The sequence below is a fragment of the Lissotriton helveticus genome, chromosome 8 (assembly GCF_964261635.1).
Source record: "Lissotriton helveticus chromosome 8, aLisHel1.1, whole genome shotgun sequence".
NCBI classification, from domain to species: Eukaryota; Metazoa; Chordata; class Amphibia; order Caudata; family Salamandridae; genus Lissotriton; species Lissotriton helveticus.
Genome location: NC_136069.1, coordinates 332,026,547 through 332,042,536, shown reverse-complemented (window position 1 = coordinate 332,042,536; position 15,990 = coordinate 332,026,547). Strand labels below are relative to the sequence as shown.

General features: G+C 42.5%; 1 protein-coding gene across 2 annotated transcripts in view; it reads left to right on the top strand.

The window, feature by feature from the left end:
- The window catches only part of ATP8A2 (ATPase phospholipid transporting 8A2), a 1,791,179-nt gene that overhangs the window by 1,257,330 nt on the left and 517,859 nt on the right, over window positions 1-15,990 (top strand). For both annotated transcript variants that reach the window (XR_013599395.1, XM_078655985.1), the window contains exons 28-29: window positions 3,276-3,398; window positions 10,669-10,747. Coding sequence is in view for 1 of the 2 variants with exons in the window: in XM_078655985.1 (XP_078512111.1) it covers window positions 3,276-3,398; window positions 10,669-10,747 (202 nt within the window). In the remaining variant the exon portion in view is untranslated. The remainder of the gene's footprint in view (window positions 1-3,275; window positions 3,399-10,668; window positions 10,748-15,990) is intronic.

Here is a 15,990-nt window from a genome sequence, read left to right as displayed (position 1 = left end):
GTCTACAATCGTAATAGGCTACTGTGAAGTTCTGTGTGTGGGAACTGTGGCAGTGTCTTTGAAGTATTAATATGACAAAAGTCTCCACTCTGCCACCCTCTCATCAAGTCAGGATGCCCCACCTGCCTACACCAAAGCCCTCTATTGTGTGGCTATCTGGGAGGACTACACAAAGGCCAACTACACCTAGTCATGTGACCCAGGAAACAGTCTGCAAGTATCAAATGATTTGGAAGGATAAGAAAATGCTGACTTTCTAAACATTTGCATTTTCAGAATTGGGACTTAAACACTGACTTTCCAATTGAAAAGGATTTTAGATTGCAATTCCTCAGACACCAAACATGATATTTCTATCTGTTCCCAAACAAAAGTTATCACTTATTCAATGTAATACGGTAACCCAATAATATCCTATGGAAGAGGTAGGCCTCACAGTACTAAAAAACAAACTTGAGAGTTAGTCACTCCCTAGACATGAAAAACTTAAAGGTACATGGCAAACTTTTTTAAATAAAATGCACCCTGCCCTTTTGACTGTTTAGGACCTACCCTAAGGGTGGCTTATATGTATTAAAAACAGAGATCAAAATGGCAGTTTAAAAGTGCATGCACATGCTGTAATGGCAGGCCTGACACATGTTTAACAAGGCTACTTAAGTGAGTGGCACAATAAGTATATCTTTATATGTAGTTATCGGATGTGCAGTTCCCACCTTGGATGGCACAAGAATCAAAAAGGAGCCCCATAACAAAACATTATCATACGTGGGCACAGACTCAGGTTCTCTGGGAAATACATTCTTCACTAGTTAGTCCATTACATTCCTATTCGAATATGGAGCTCAGTTAGGTGGTAACAGATAGCGTTCCTGGACTACAATCACTTGTTCCTTGAGAGATGGGAGTTTTTATGCTGTTGCATATTTGACTTGAAATACCGTCCATTAAAAACATGTACTCAAGTAAGTGCTTAATTTATGAAAGAATAAGTGCGATGAGCCTAAAGTTTTGGTCTGAATCCCACTGCCAGTGCTGTCAAATAGTAGGGGTGCCTATACCAAGGCTGTGGATTCATTATTTCACCTCAGGTCTCTTTCATCAACGTTCAGGCACTCCCCGCCCCTTTATATCGCTTGTCAGGTTATTTTTCGTGCCTACTTTTCTCCGTTGTCAATGTTTTTCCACCGTTCTCTTCCTCCTCCTTTCCTCCTTTTGTGATTTTTTTCCTCTCTCGCTCTTGGTCAAAGTCTGATGTGTAAAAATAATGGCCAAACTCGAAAAATGAGTGCCAGTGGGCCCCACCTACAACCACCATCTCAAAATGAGCACTGATTCTATTGTTTGAGCATGTCGCCCTGTAATGTATGGATATTGAAGGCAGTGAGAAAAATTATATTTGATGAGACTACAAATCCTGGAAAGGCTAATTGGCCTGTGTCTAATTTATACTCTGTGACATTTTACTTCAGATATTGTTGTTACAGAAGCTGTTAAATTCTACATGCATACCCCATAAAGATGTTTCTTTGCCCAGTCTGTTGGTCCGACATCTTTTCAACTGACTAGTTAGCGTTTTAGAGACAACAACATTTGTGATCGCCTTTAACTGCAAAACAATATTCAGATCTTTACAATCATTACAAATTAATCGTCTCTTATAAGTTGAAGTTTCCCACTTGGAAGACTTTCTAGCGGACACTTTAGCAGCCGGTTACATCACGGAGCTGTTGCCCAGGAAGGGTTGATGCTCTGTACTCATTCATCCACCTGAGGCTGTATTACACATGACTGTGCCGGCGATAGTTGTCGATGTGTCCCGAAGTATGCGCCCGTCGGCCTTATGGAGGATTGGTTTGTAATGCGCCACGAGGTTGGCGCCGACTTTGCGCTCTGTGTTTGTGCGTTTGCGTCCGAGCGCATATTGTGTTAGCGCTGGTGTAAATGCATTTTTGGCTGCAACATTTCTGTGCTTGAGGGCGCACAAACGGTTTCCTATTCTGGAAAGGTTTTGTGCCGCGGCATCATAATACAGTGCATAAATAAACAGTCAAAGGGTCGCAGCGCAAATGAGACAGCGCACAGTTGTATGCAGGGGGCCCAAACCATTCCGTAATACAGCTCTGGAATCTCAAAGCCATTGCCTTCTTCCTACTGCCACATGCTTGCAGTCTTGAAGGAATAGTTACGATAATTGATCCAAGATTTTGCACTGACAAAACCAAGTAATTTAATAATACTCTATCGGCCAGATTCATCAATGTCCCGTTTTGCGAGTCCTTAATAGCGATTATTAAGGAATCGCTATTAAAGACTCGCAAAATGGGATTCATGTAGAAATCGCAAACAAAATTGCAATTTCTACAGCTTCCTTATTTGCGAGGAATAACTCCCCATTCATTCCTATGGGCCTAAAGGCCCATAGGAATGAATGGGGAGTTATTCCTTATTTACGATTAGCAATTTGCTAATCGCAAATAAGGATGCAATTTCAAGGGTGCCAGGGGTGTCCAAAGGACACCCCGTAGCATCCCTGAAATGGTCATGTACACTGGTGTTGCGCACACACATGTCCAAAGGACGTGTGTGTGTAACATACAACTTAGAAAAATGCACTAAAGTGCATTTTTCTAAGTTTTCGCTATTTACCACGAAGTCAGACTACGCGGTAAATAGTGGCCAAAAATTGCGAATTCGCAATTCTGAAATGGTTCATGAATTGCATTTAAGGAATCTCTAATTGAGATTCCTTAAATGTGATCGCAGTTTGATAAATCGCAATTATTTGCGATTTTTACAAATTGCGAGTTTATGAACCATAAATGAATCTCAAATGCCATTTTTGCGGGCGCAAACGGCCGAATTTTGCGATTCGCACCGTTTGCGCTCGCAAAAATGCTTGATGAATCTACCTGTTAGTTTTTTGTGATTTACAGCTGACAAAAAACGGAAAAGATACGAAGGCTTACATTTCCAGTTGCGATGTATCCCCTATCACCAATTACTGTGACATAAAAAGTGAAAAGCTTCCTGGGGCTTTTCATAACCAGGCGATGGAGAAAAAGTAGTTAATAGCTTTCTAGATACTAATCATTTCATTTGATCAGCATGGTGGGCCAGACCCTGTGCTTTCTGTAAACAGAACAAGATCAAGATCAAACGGTCTTATAGTGCAGGCAGTACATCACAATCGATTCTCCATGTCTCCGTGCAAGCATTTGAATGTGACCACAAATAAGGTCTTTATTTTTAATACCCAGTTCTTGTCTTTATAGATTTTTACTGCCTTACCACCCTTCACTTTGGGAATCTTTGAACGATCATGCAGTCAAGAGAGTATGCTAAGATTTCCCGAACTCTACAAAATTACCCAGAATGCTGATGGATTTAACACAAAGGTAAGAAGAAATGGATTTTGGAACAACAAGCTGTTAGTATATTAAAGTTTCGTGCTCACATTTTCCCTCTATTTTAGTCAAAATACGTTCAATGTTTGTTTGTAAATTTGAACTTAGCTGACAGACATTTTATAACTTGCTATTACAATACCCCCACCCACACCAGATACATCATCAAAATATAAGGAGTTGTCATTTTAAGTACACAGGCTTATTTGCTTTGTCAAGGCGTCACCAATAAATAAACATAAGGGGGGCCTGTTGGCTATGTCAGGGTCACCACATTAATAAAAACAGTCATCACATGTTAGGGTATTACCAACAAAAATATTTTTTATGTTTGAGTGTCATCGATATAAATAAGTGCATTGCAATATTCATTAACGAAAGTATCAATGAAACCTTTTCAATTTGAAAACAACCACAGACATGTCTCTGTCTTTATTGTACACGCTACAAGCCACCAGAAATGCATCCATAGGACCACTGCCACTAGGGACCCCAGCACTCCAAAGCCAAGGAGCAAAGATTCCAACTCTGAAAATGTTTAACTTCAAATTAAACCTATCCTGCGAGTCCTAAATTCGATGCCTGCTGCAACTTTGATCATGTTTTCATAGAACTCTTAGGGGCCCTGCACCTTCTACTTCCCCGCTCCCCCCCCCCCCACAATACATATATTAAATGTTACTGGGGTGCCCCTACAAAGAGGAAAGAAATAGGTAAATCAAAGCCCTAGCACAGCATTATGGGCGCTCCGTTGTGGCTCTGTGCATATTTTATGAGCGGCAGCGCTTCAGCCTTGTTTCTTTTGAATTTGGAGCCCTGATCTCACTCCTTGACACCTCAGCCTTTCTTTGTTTTTTTTTTCATTTTTATGGCAGTGTGGGGAGCCCACTCTTATGCTGCTGGGTCAGCTCTGCTGCCTCCCTCCTTCTTGCGAGCTGTGGGTGTGCTTTTAGAACATGGTTCCATCTTTCATCCACCCGCATGGAGCGTGGGATGGTCGGGGGAAGTAGTAGTACCCTACATTGCTCGCAGAGTTCTAGCCTCCCTGGGAGCTGAAGGAAGAGTCCAACAATCTCCTTTTCTTGCCCTCTGTGTCCCGGTGGAATGGAATCTCCCAGGACTCCATGGATGGCAGTGGCCCTTCGAGATGGGTCTCCCCGGTCCAGAAGTTCACTTGGGGAGGGTGTCCTCATGCCAGCCCCTGGATCCCCCAAATATTTGTAGCGAAAAATGCGCCTACACCGAGCCACACAGGGGGCAATTTGAGAAATATAGGTGAGGATCACCACACTCTCCATTTCTCCTTTTTAGGGTCAAAGATCAAATCTTCCCGAATGCATATCTCGGGTCTCATTTGGCTGCTTTTTCCACTCTTTGGCGTGTTTTGCTCCTGGTAATGAGATATAGCTACTGGGGGCATTTTCAACAGACTTACTTGTCACTAGAGGGGCTCACTTTGCAGGATGCTGGGTTTTCTGGCACACTGTGCCATCCTACTCTCATGCCTGGCTCCTGGTGTTCCTCTCCTGCCTTTGAGACATCTTTCCTTCCAGTCATCAAAGCACCCTCCTGCCTGCACTCCCAGCCCCTAAATCCTCCTGGCTGTGCTGTCTTGGAGAGCACCTGAGGTGACAGTAAAGTTCAGACCTTCCTCCCTGTGGTTCTCAGGCGGCACAAGGGGGCCAGCACCACTGACTCCGGAGAGACCCATCCTAATCTTGGGATCAGCTGGAATCAAATTCCTTATTCCATCTTGGCAGGGCATAAGGTAGTCTCTCTTTCCAGCTCAACATTCTTCTGATGTTGTCGCTCCCAGGTACAGAATCATGCATGTTTTACCCAAGTTTGACACCTTGCTGGACTGTGTAGGCCTAAGTGGAGTGAAACGGCTCTTTAGGACAGATTTCAACTATATGTATAATACAGTGAAGCCGTACATATTTTCCAGTAAACTACCGATTTACCTATAAATGCCCACTAATATAAGTGCTACCCGTGGTAAGCACTTATCCTTGCAGAGTCGCTTCTGCCCCAGGCTATATGCAATTACCAGGCCTCTTATGACTGCACTTTCACATGTAAAATTCTCACACTCCTTTGCACTTGTGTAACCATCTCAGAGCTCCTTACCCTAGCTGTGCCACAGCAGCCTTATCTTAAAAAGAGGACACTGGCGAGAAACACTCTTGGTCACTTTACCATGCATTTACCTTGAGCGGGACTCGCGTCGTGAGACCTACCCACAGTAACGGTTCAGAGACTCCCCCCAAGATCTTTGAGTGGCACCGGTGACCTCATCATAGGGGCCAAGACATATATTTTGATAGGAAGAGGGTGAGTGCCCCCCGAGTCATGCTTGATTATTTGGTTTCTGTACAACCATTTGATCTTAGATAAGGTATTTTGTGGATTATTCATCACTATGATGGAATCACAATAAAACCTCCAACCCAAAGTAGAAGCAGATTTTCCTCCAGAAAATCTCAACACCAGCAAACCTTTTCATGCACAATATGACTGGTCTTCAGACATTTCACTGCAGCAATGGTTTTCTGCTGATTTGCAGCACATGATTGATCATTTGATTACCACAACTTAACAGAAGAGAAGGGCCTCCAGTGAAGCAGACCAATTGGGAGTGAGAGGAGGACAATGTGAGGTATACTGTCAATGAATTGTTGTTATCTGAAGAAGACCGGAGATTGTGCAAAGGACTGACTTGGCTATCTCATTGCATTGTATGTGGGGCATTCTGAATCTCTATTAGGTCAATGTGGGTAGTCGTGACTGTTCGCTTCAGAAGGCTGCCGCTTGAGTAGAAAATCAACTTGAGTAGCTGCACCCTCTGGTGCGCCCTTTGGTGTCGTTAGCGTTGATTTTTAAGCACAGAATATGCTCTCGGTGCTAAATCACAGCGCTAGCAGCACAACGTGCCTATTTGTGCCCATTGGTGAAACTCGCGGAGTATTTTGTAAGTCCATGGAATTCTCTGTAGTCAAATTCCGGTAGTTCCAACCACTACTACTCTCTAAGGAATGGAGTGAGCTAAACATGGTGTATTTTCCTACTTTTTGACTAAGCAGTATAGTTTGAACATCATGTGATCCAGAACTCCCCAACTTGGGATATGGGGCATCCAATAGGCCTATCGAGCTGATCCTCTAGACAAAAAGGTGGAGGTGGTATCAAAATCAGCTTTTTGTCCAATGGATTTCCACATATGGTAGATACATATGTCTCCTTTTGGGGGGTCTGTCAATTCTCAAAAGCCTCTAGACATTGTCAAAAGCTATGGATAAGGTATGGATTGCACTAACTTTTGAGGCATCATTAGGAGCAGATTCAGCATTACCGTTGGTGACCTGTGTGCTTCAACTTTTGAATTGGGACGGGGGGGTCACAGCAGTGGCTCAAAGTCATATATGACCTTTGGGGACTTGTGGTGCTTCACTTCCCCTCTCCATACATTACCTTTAAATACATTAGTCTCAACTATTTTGCAGTTGTGAGGTTAAGAATTGTCTGATTCATTTCTCCATTCCTAATATCTACCTTTGCATTATATACTCTTATGTTTGCACCCTTTGTGCCCCTGGAAGAAGTACAATTAGCTTTTCAATCCGTAAAAGTTGTTTTCTTAGTTACAATTACTTCAGGCCATAGGTTCAGAGACTTTGGACCTTCACATTAATCATGTATGAAATCATTTTCTAACCAGGATTGTCCACCGGTCAGACCCAGTCTAATTCAAGGTGCTCTTCATTTCAGTCATTGCTTGTACTTCCCACCTTCTGTTGTTCTTGCCTTTTCTCCCTCCCTTCTGTTGGCCTAACCTCATTATTGAGACTTGGTTTCACAGGATGTGTGTTTGGGGATCTTTTGTACCAAAAGGGGGATGCACACAAACTAACAAATACTGAGAAAAAAATATGTTTGAAAAGCAGTAGAAAAACATTATTTCACACCAGTAATTTGTCTTGGGGTAAGCAATGCCGCACGTCATTAAGACTGTGATGACGAAGTCCCAGATTTGAATAGGGAAGATTATCGGTAAGTAATTTGCCTTTAATGAGGTGCAAATTACACATAGGTGAAAGAATGAACATGGGAAGATCTAAAATAAAAGTGCAGACCGTCTAGAGAATAGGGGATGGGATCTGCCGTGATGATACCTAATTGCTCCAAGAAATTGTTGAGTGTTTTGGTAGGATATGGAGGGTTTGCTTGGTTGGTTCAGCAGAGGCCTGATCAATCTCTCTCTCTATTTCTCTGACTTGCTACCAGACTCTTTTCTCCACTCATACATTGCAGGTTACCAACCCTGGTGGAGGTAACTACCTTTGCAGAACAGTGGGTTGGAAGTAACTACTTCAGCACCATATGTTCAAGAACAGTTTGCTCTTCTTATTCCCCATTACTTATTACCAAGGTCATAACAAGGTGCACAAACATTCTAGAGAACGAATTATGTAAAATACTCCATGGCAAAGCGGGCGAATGCACCCACTTTCTGAGCCCCTGGGGTACTTTGGTATTGTAGAAGGGGCAGGAGATGCTTGTGTGGCCCCTTCTGTAATACAGGTAGTGCCAGCACACATGAAATACCAGCACTATCCTGAAGGTGTGTTGGGTCATTTTGATGGGAAGACATTGCTTCTGCACTCATGCTATGTTATGGACGCAGATACATAGGCTACGGAACCATCTGGAGGCACACTGACACTGTTGTACAAACAGGTGGTACACAATCCGTGCACCCCGATGGTGCTCTTTAGGCAGCAATCAATCTGAGTTCCATGCACCCCCAAAAATACCCTTCTGCAGACAGGTGCAATAACTTATTGCAGTCGCCAGTAGACTGATCTCTGTACCTCATAAAAATGCTGGAATGGTTCCTCCTGGACTTTGACAGGTGGACCAACTGCTTAAATTAGTCGGCCCATTTTTCACTAATTCACTGGAAGTTACATCTTCCCTTGGGACAGTGCATTATCAGTTATAGGGCATATCATCCCTGTTTGTTCCTGGCGCATGTAGTCAAACGTAGTGTAGCAAACAGGTACAGTGTGCCCTTAGTGTAATACTGACCTATATACTCAGTGCTGAAGCCATTGGCACAGGGGTATTATTTTTGTGTGTAATTACTTTGAGGTTGTAAGTGGCCCTGTTAGTGTCAGGGTGGCGGTACATTCATTGAATTGATTTGAAATGATTGTGCTGTAGAAGGGAATTGGCTTGCTGATATGCTTGTGATTTACCCTCTTCAGAAGTCTAAATTCTCTTAATGAAGGCTAGACATGCCCAAATGTTAATGATTTTGATTAAGGGGCTGATTTGAGTTTGGTGGAGAGGGTACTCCCAACGGCGACAAAGTACCCTCTCCACCAAACTCAAATCAGCCCACATGATTTACAGACAGGCCGACCTTAAGTATGTCAACGGAGACTACTTTTTCTCCATAGCTGACATACTTCTCTGACAGCCCAAAGGAGTGAGTGCGATTGGAGATTTGCGGATTTGCCTGCCTACCCAATTTAGAGTTGGCGGTTGAATGATTAGTTTTTACTTTACCTTACCTGAAAACAGTGGCAGTAAGGGAAAGTAAAAATGTTTAAATCACCTCCACACCATGGGAGAAAGCTCCCATGGTGTAGGGGTTATTAGTTTTTTCCCCCATAAACAGTATCCTGTTTTAGAAACTGTTTTATTTGGAAAAAGCAAAAACATGTTAAAAGTTTGACAGTACTGTCATTTTGACGATACTCACTGTCAAACTTTGTATATATTGTCAGGGACAACAGTAGCGGCCTTTCCTACCACTGGTAAAAGGTCCAAATTCAGAGTACATTTACTCCCATCAGGACGATGGAGAATTTTGGGTCACCCTGACGGACTAAATAACATATTCCAATCTCTAAACCAGGCCCTGGGTTTCTAGTATTGTTTGAGCTATTCTTCACAATGATAAAGAAGCAAAATCTAGTCCGCAATTAAACGTGTCCACGAAAAGCCATGTCTTTATGCCTTAGTAGCTTCATAAAAAACAATTGACCCATAATTGTATAATTGAGATGGTCTTCTGCTTGGAAAGGCTAAAAGGACACCGAGCAGGAGGAATCAGTGCCCTTTCTGTTGATGTTAAAGAGCTTTGTCATTTGCCTGGTTTCTGGCAATCTGGCTGGGGTTCTAAATCTGTATCAGGAACAAACTTGAAGCAAAATACTGTGTTCATTTAGTATGAAAAATACATTTCTCAATGTCCAATTTAAACCCACTGGAAATTAGATTGTTCCGGCAGGGAGATCGTATGATATGGCAAATTGCATTCCATGTAAAAGAAATACTACAGCTGCATTGTTTCATTCGAGTTCTGTTTTAACTCACATAATTATAAAACTGGGCATCTTTTTACCTAATATTAGAGTTGACAAGGGGCAGATTCAGAGAGTTCCAGACCGCGCAGTGGATTTCCCATCTACTGTGTTGGCAGATTTCCCTCTTCTGCCTAGGCAGTGGAGAAAAGCTCTCATAAATGTGTACAATGCCACCAGGGCTATGGACGCTTCTCTACAAAAGTAATGGAGAATATCTGACATAGAAGGTGTTGTTTATTTGTCCACACCTGAGGAGAATGCTGACAACACCGATGTCAAATATGGAATTTCCTCTACAAAATGTGGGCACCAGAAATTTGCTTCCAAAGTTCTGGTAAATCATCAGTGTTACATATCTACCCTCCTTAATATGCTTGGGGGGAGAGAGGGGAAGGGTGATTCCTATTATCTTTCACCACTTTGAGGGTTACCTGACCCATTTGTGGTGGAATTTGGCAGCTCCATGGTGGACAATATGATAGAGCCAGCAGACGCTCCACCAGCACGATTTACAACATTTAGAGAAAATAAACCAGGAAATAGGTTCCGTCAGAGGGAGATCTACTGATTTTTTTTTTAACAGATTTTCCATTACCACCCTGCTATAAAACAGGCTCTCAATTCTTACTTCCCTGATCAGCAGGACAGAAGGGTAACTTGAAAACAGTGATCCTGTCAGGAAAACGTTGGAGCCACCTAGCAGCAGAAAGGTGTAAAAGCGTAAAAAGATGGATGAGGAAATAGGATTGTGAACTGCAGAAATATTAATGCTTGGGAGAAACAGTATACTTTGCCAGTTAACTTCACAATAAAGCCTTTCTTGAGGCTTTGAAAAGGTCAAGCGTCTTTGGCATCCCCTCTGACTCTTTCTCCTTTTTTCCCTGCAGGTTTTCTGGGGTCACTGCATCAACGCCTTGATCCATTCCGTCATTCTCTTCTGGTTTCCTCTAAAAGTGCTGGAACACGGTAACTACATCACTATTTAAAATTTCATAGAGTTGCATTCAATGCCTGCTTATATAGGGAGAATAGAAGGTGGAATTCAGGGGCAGTAGGGTGTGGTCAGTTCACTGTGATTGGCAGGCCAGGCAGCCACTCGCAAGAGGCTTTGTTCCATTTTGTATCAACTATGACCTTTAGAACTGCAGTAACTCACATCGCATGGAGCCTTCAGCAGAAGAAAGTCAGTGGCCGCCGGTGACCCCTTTTCTTGCTCTGTGGTTTTCTTGGGTTTCATTCCATCCAATCATGATGCTGTGCATTGATATGTCAGTGGCGGGAATCCAAGTTTATCATTTCGACTATATTTAGATTTTTTTGTTTTTACTTTGTGTTTGAGAAATGTTAGCATTTGTTTTTCAGCAATTAAAAAAACACGGAGAGATCTTGATTTTATTTTTTTATGTAAATATTATTTGGTTTCTCACATATTCAAATGCTGTTTTTAATGGTGTTGTTAGAATTGAGTGATATTGCATCTGTTTAAATGCTTTAGAAAATGGCATGTACTTGTATGTGCATAAGAGATTAGCATAGAACCAACATGGGGTAAAATAAATACCAATTGCTAAAATAATCTAAAGAAATCCATTGCATGCCTTGGAAATATGTCCTAAATATCTCAAATGCAATTGAGTACCTTTTGTCTCAAGTAGGAAGAGCGACTATGTTTGAGATTTATTGTCACTTGCTATAATAGGACAGCCTTTATGGGGCCTGAGCTCTGCACTGAAATTGCCACTCACATTTGTGTCCTGGTGTGTGGAGGAAAAGCAGCAGTTTAATTTGGAGAAGTTAAGTTTTCGTGTCGTCTTCTGTTCTGATTCAAGAATTTTGTTTAAAAACAAGTTTGCTTTAAACATTCAAAGACCTTAAAACTGTGAAATACTATCACTGGCTTGTTTATCGCATCAAATAGAAGTAATCCCCTTAGGAAAAGAAATGTCATCTCTAACTAGACACGGCTTTTCACTGCCCAGAGAAAGAGACGTATTATGTTTCCGGTCTCCTTTGTGTTTCTGTGTGTAATAATTCTTCTGTGGAGCTTCAGAAATGCTTAATTCTCTGTGGGATGTTCATCAACCACAAGGTTCCCGAAGGGGACACCCCGTATGTGTTTCATAAACGAGCACATGCGTTGACCTAGGTTGTTGGCTATGCACCTTGACGTGACAAGCGGATGACAACAGACATGTATTCCCTTGCAGACTACGTGGGGAATTTCACAGCTCTAGGTGTGCTGTTATACAAACTCATGTGTATTTGCAGGATGGGGTTGAATGATGTTTGTGGCCACAAAGAATCCTCACCCTTCCAGTGGGTGCCAGACAGTGGATTAACACAGGCCCCCGCATCCTCTGCGGGGGGGCCCCCAAGCCCCAGGGGGCCCCCTCCGCAGAGTGCTCAGGTCAGAGAGCTCCTGATTTATTCCGGAAGGGGATCCCTCCACGTACCTGGCAGTGGGCCCCCCTCAAGTTTCGTTATGCCAGTGGTCCCAGACTGCAAAGAATCCTCACCCCTCCAGTGGGTCCCAGACAGCAAAGAATCCTCACCCTTCCAGTGGGTCCCAGACCATAAAGAATCCTCATATTTCCAGTGGGTCCCAGACTGCAAAGATTCTTCACCTTTCCAGTGGGTCCCAGATCTCTTCACTAGAGCTCTATTGATAAGAGAACAGGCAACTATAAACCTGCTGCACTCTAGAAAATGGACTCACCAGATCTGCTATGGAAGCCCATACCTGCCAACTTACAAAATATTTTCACAGTATGAGGAGGAGGGGTGGGGTGTTGGAGGGGTGCGGGCAATGGTGGGGTCATGGCCTGGCGCAGAGAACTAACTAAGAGGCACTCTGCCCCTCCAAAACAACAAAAAAAGCAAAGTGTCATTGAGGTTGTCCCCAATGTCCTGGGGTGTTTTCACATCTTTTAGGGACATCGGCTGCTTACATCCTCCAAAAACCTGCTGTAAACCCACTGTATACAGTGGCTTTCAGCTCATTTTTCCTGCCACCATGTGATTTTGGCTCCGCACCATGTGACTATATGATGAAAGATGAACTTGTGTGACACACGGAGGCACCGTGTGAGTTGGCAGGTCTGGCAGCCATATGCAAGGTTGGAGTTACCAGTAGTGCTTCAGGAACTAAGGGCCTGATTTAAAGTTTGACGGAGGTGTTACTTGTTCACAAAAGTGATATATTCTGCCCACCACATAAATGCCATTGGATATAATGCACTTATAATACAGTGGATGGGATATCCATTACGTTTGTCAGGGAGTAACCCATCTACCTAACTCAGACTGAGGCCCTGTGGTTTCATTCCGGTGTATGCAGAAGCAAATTCCATTGACTTTCCCTGAAATTTGCTTCCAACTACCCCATGGAATTAAAAATAAAGGCCCCTGATATGAGAACAGACACATTTGGGCAGTTCATATTGTTCTTCTTAAATAAATCATGCCCAGTTAGAAGCATACAAACTACGCAATCTGTCTACTTAGTGGGATATTTTTTGGTGCTCCTTGAACTTATTTTGCTAGGGAAAACCACAGAGAGTGCAGGAACTGTGCAATCTGGCTTTTGCTCGGGTTTGCCAGTAGAGTGAATTTGGGCATTTTTATAGCCCAACTTTGCTTTCCAGGCACATATGTCCCAATGGCCTCAGGGCGCAGATGTGCAAATATGCCTTGAATGGCTCTGAAAGATTGGAACAGCATTGTAGGCCAGATATGATCGGGAAAGTTGTTCCAGTTAAAGGGTGCTTGGAGGTAAAAATGACATTTGCTATTATGGGCCAGTTTTTAATATAGGAGTGCATATAAGGTTGCTAGTAGCAATCCACTAAGATCTCAAGGGAGGTGTAATGAGAAATATGAAGTATTTAATAATGGGGTTTAAGTTGTTGAGGCATCTGAATGTAGTACTGGGACTCAAACGTAATTTGGGCCTTTGCAAGTAACCGTTGCAAAGGTATCCTTGCTCCAGAAATATGCTCTTTTTTACAAAACCCAAAAATGAACCTGATGGCAGTGTCTCAATGTCTCTCAGTGCCACCCCTTTCACAAGGTCATCTTGGACTGCTGCCTAGGATGAATACACAGTACCTACCGAGGCACAGAGCTTCCTGGTCATTATAGCCAAACTCTGACGCTATTGAGTGTATAATGCAACCCCGAGAGCACTCCTTTGCAAGTAGAAATTTAATGATTATATGTTAGGTTCCTCTTTCTTTATTAGTGCCCTGGCACATTGCTCCCTGTAACTATGTAGATTGAATGATTAAGCCCTTATTCGGTCAAGCTCTCTCTCTATTACACAAGGCACAGTAAGTTTCATAATATTTTATTGTATGAAGGTGATAATTCATTACTTATAACATATTTTAGTGTAGTAATGTTTCATATAATTAATGCCCACTTATGAATACATTATTAAAATTTGCGTTATTGATATATTTGAAGCAATAACGTGTGCTCAATTTTACAGCACCCACATATAAAACAGTTGTGCTCAATGCATTCCACTCTCTTTGGTTCTTCAGCTTTGGAGCACCCAGATTTATTTACAGTGGAGGCAAGTCTGGACCATTCTCTGGACCAGGGTTAATTCTTCTGTAGGGATCAATGGGAGGTTGGGGCTTGGCTCCTGCATTAGCCACTCAGTTCATAAAGGCTAGGAAAATGGAGATTAACAAGTCAAAAACGAATCGATGGTCTGTGGGAACAAAAATACAAAGCGTGGTACTTTTTATATATGGGGGACTCGCCAATTGAAAAGTTGGATCCATTTTGTTACTTGGGAATCTTACTCTCTAACAATGGTTCATGGTTCATGATTCCAAGAGATACAAAATCCCCATTTGAAAATGAGCTGAGTATGAGAAGGAGTCTATAGGTTTTCCCTCAAACTTGGCAGTCGACCAGTTGAAGCAATGACTACTAGATACAGACCCCCCAGGATTTTGCAGCTTTGGTTGGCAGATTTAGCAGCCCAAAAAGCTAAATTTGTGTCCCAAAACCACAAAATTTGTGTCCCAAAACTGCAAAATGTGAGGCCCAAAACCTCAAAATTTGTGGTATATTTACGGTGGGTAAAATATGTGCCCACCACAAAAAAACTGCTGACTTGTGCTTTCAAATGGCTTACATGGTCTGTACGGGACACAGAAAGGAGTGAGGCAGCCTGCAGGCGAGGTGCATTTCAAAGGCAGTTGACAGAGGAATTTATCACCTCTGCTGCCTGCCTGTTGCTCACCCTCCCTTTAATGGCTCCGTGGCGGCATAGAGCCAGTAAAGAGAGGGTGAACATTTATTTTCATATATTTTGCATGCACTTTTGTAAAAATCGCAGCATTTTTAAACAGTGCATCTTTTGCGATTTTTTTGCAAGTTGCAGAATCCGGGGCGGGGGGCTGTTATATACAAGGCGAGAGTGCGGTCGACTGCCAAATTAGGTGGTGGTCTTTGGGGTTATACATCTAGCAGACCTCTTCAGATTGAGGAGAACACCTTTCTTATGCATCTGTTATGTACTCCATCCAGCCTCTGTAACAACTTCTATTGATAAAATGAAGCTGGATTAATTTACCTGAAAGACTCACTTTTGCTGAAGCATATCCTACTTTGGTATCTGGGCAAAAGCTGAAACACGTTTTACCAAATCAATTATTTTAGATTATTTAGCATTAGATCTCGTTTAAAATCCCCTTAGTCTCCTACATTAATGATACCTTCAAACTATTGTTTAATTTGCCCAAACCTCATGGCCCACATAGTATGCTAGCTCCTAACAGGAGTGAAATTAAAGCATCATTCCTAAGTAGTAGATGCAAAAAAAGAGCCCTTGTGGAATCAAAGAGCTCCTCGGTTGTTTCCTACATTTCAAACATTTCTCAGGAGAGATGCCAACCATACCTGTTATAGGTGACTAATATTCAGCAGTGTTTTGTTTTAATCAAGCTGCAGCTGAGCATATATATATATATATGTATATATATATATATAACTGCTCCCAAATTTCCACAATGTTCGTAAAGAACCAGAAAAAGCACTCTCAGGGGGGGTAATGATACCAACAAAACTTTTATTGGTTACCCAAGCACGGACAAGACGCGTTTCGGCACTTCGCCTTTGTCAATTGCGAGGTACAGAAGTATAAATTTTCCAGTTGCACCGTGGAGGAAGGTTCGAAAAGTGGGACCTTTGTG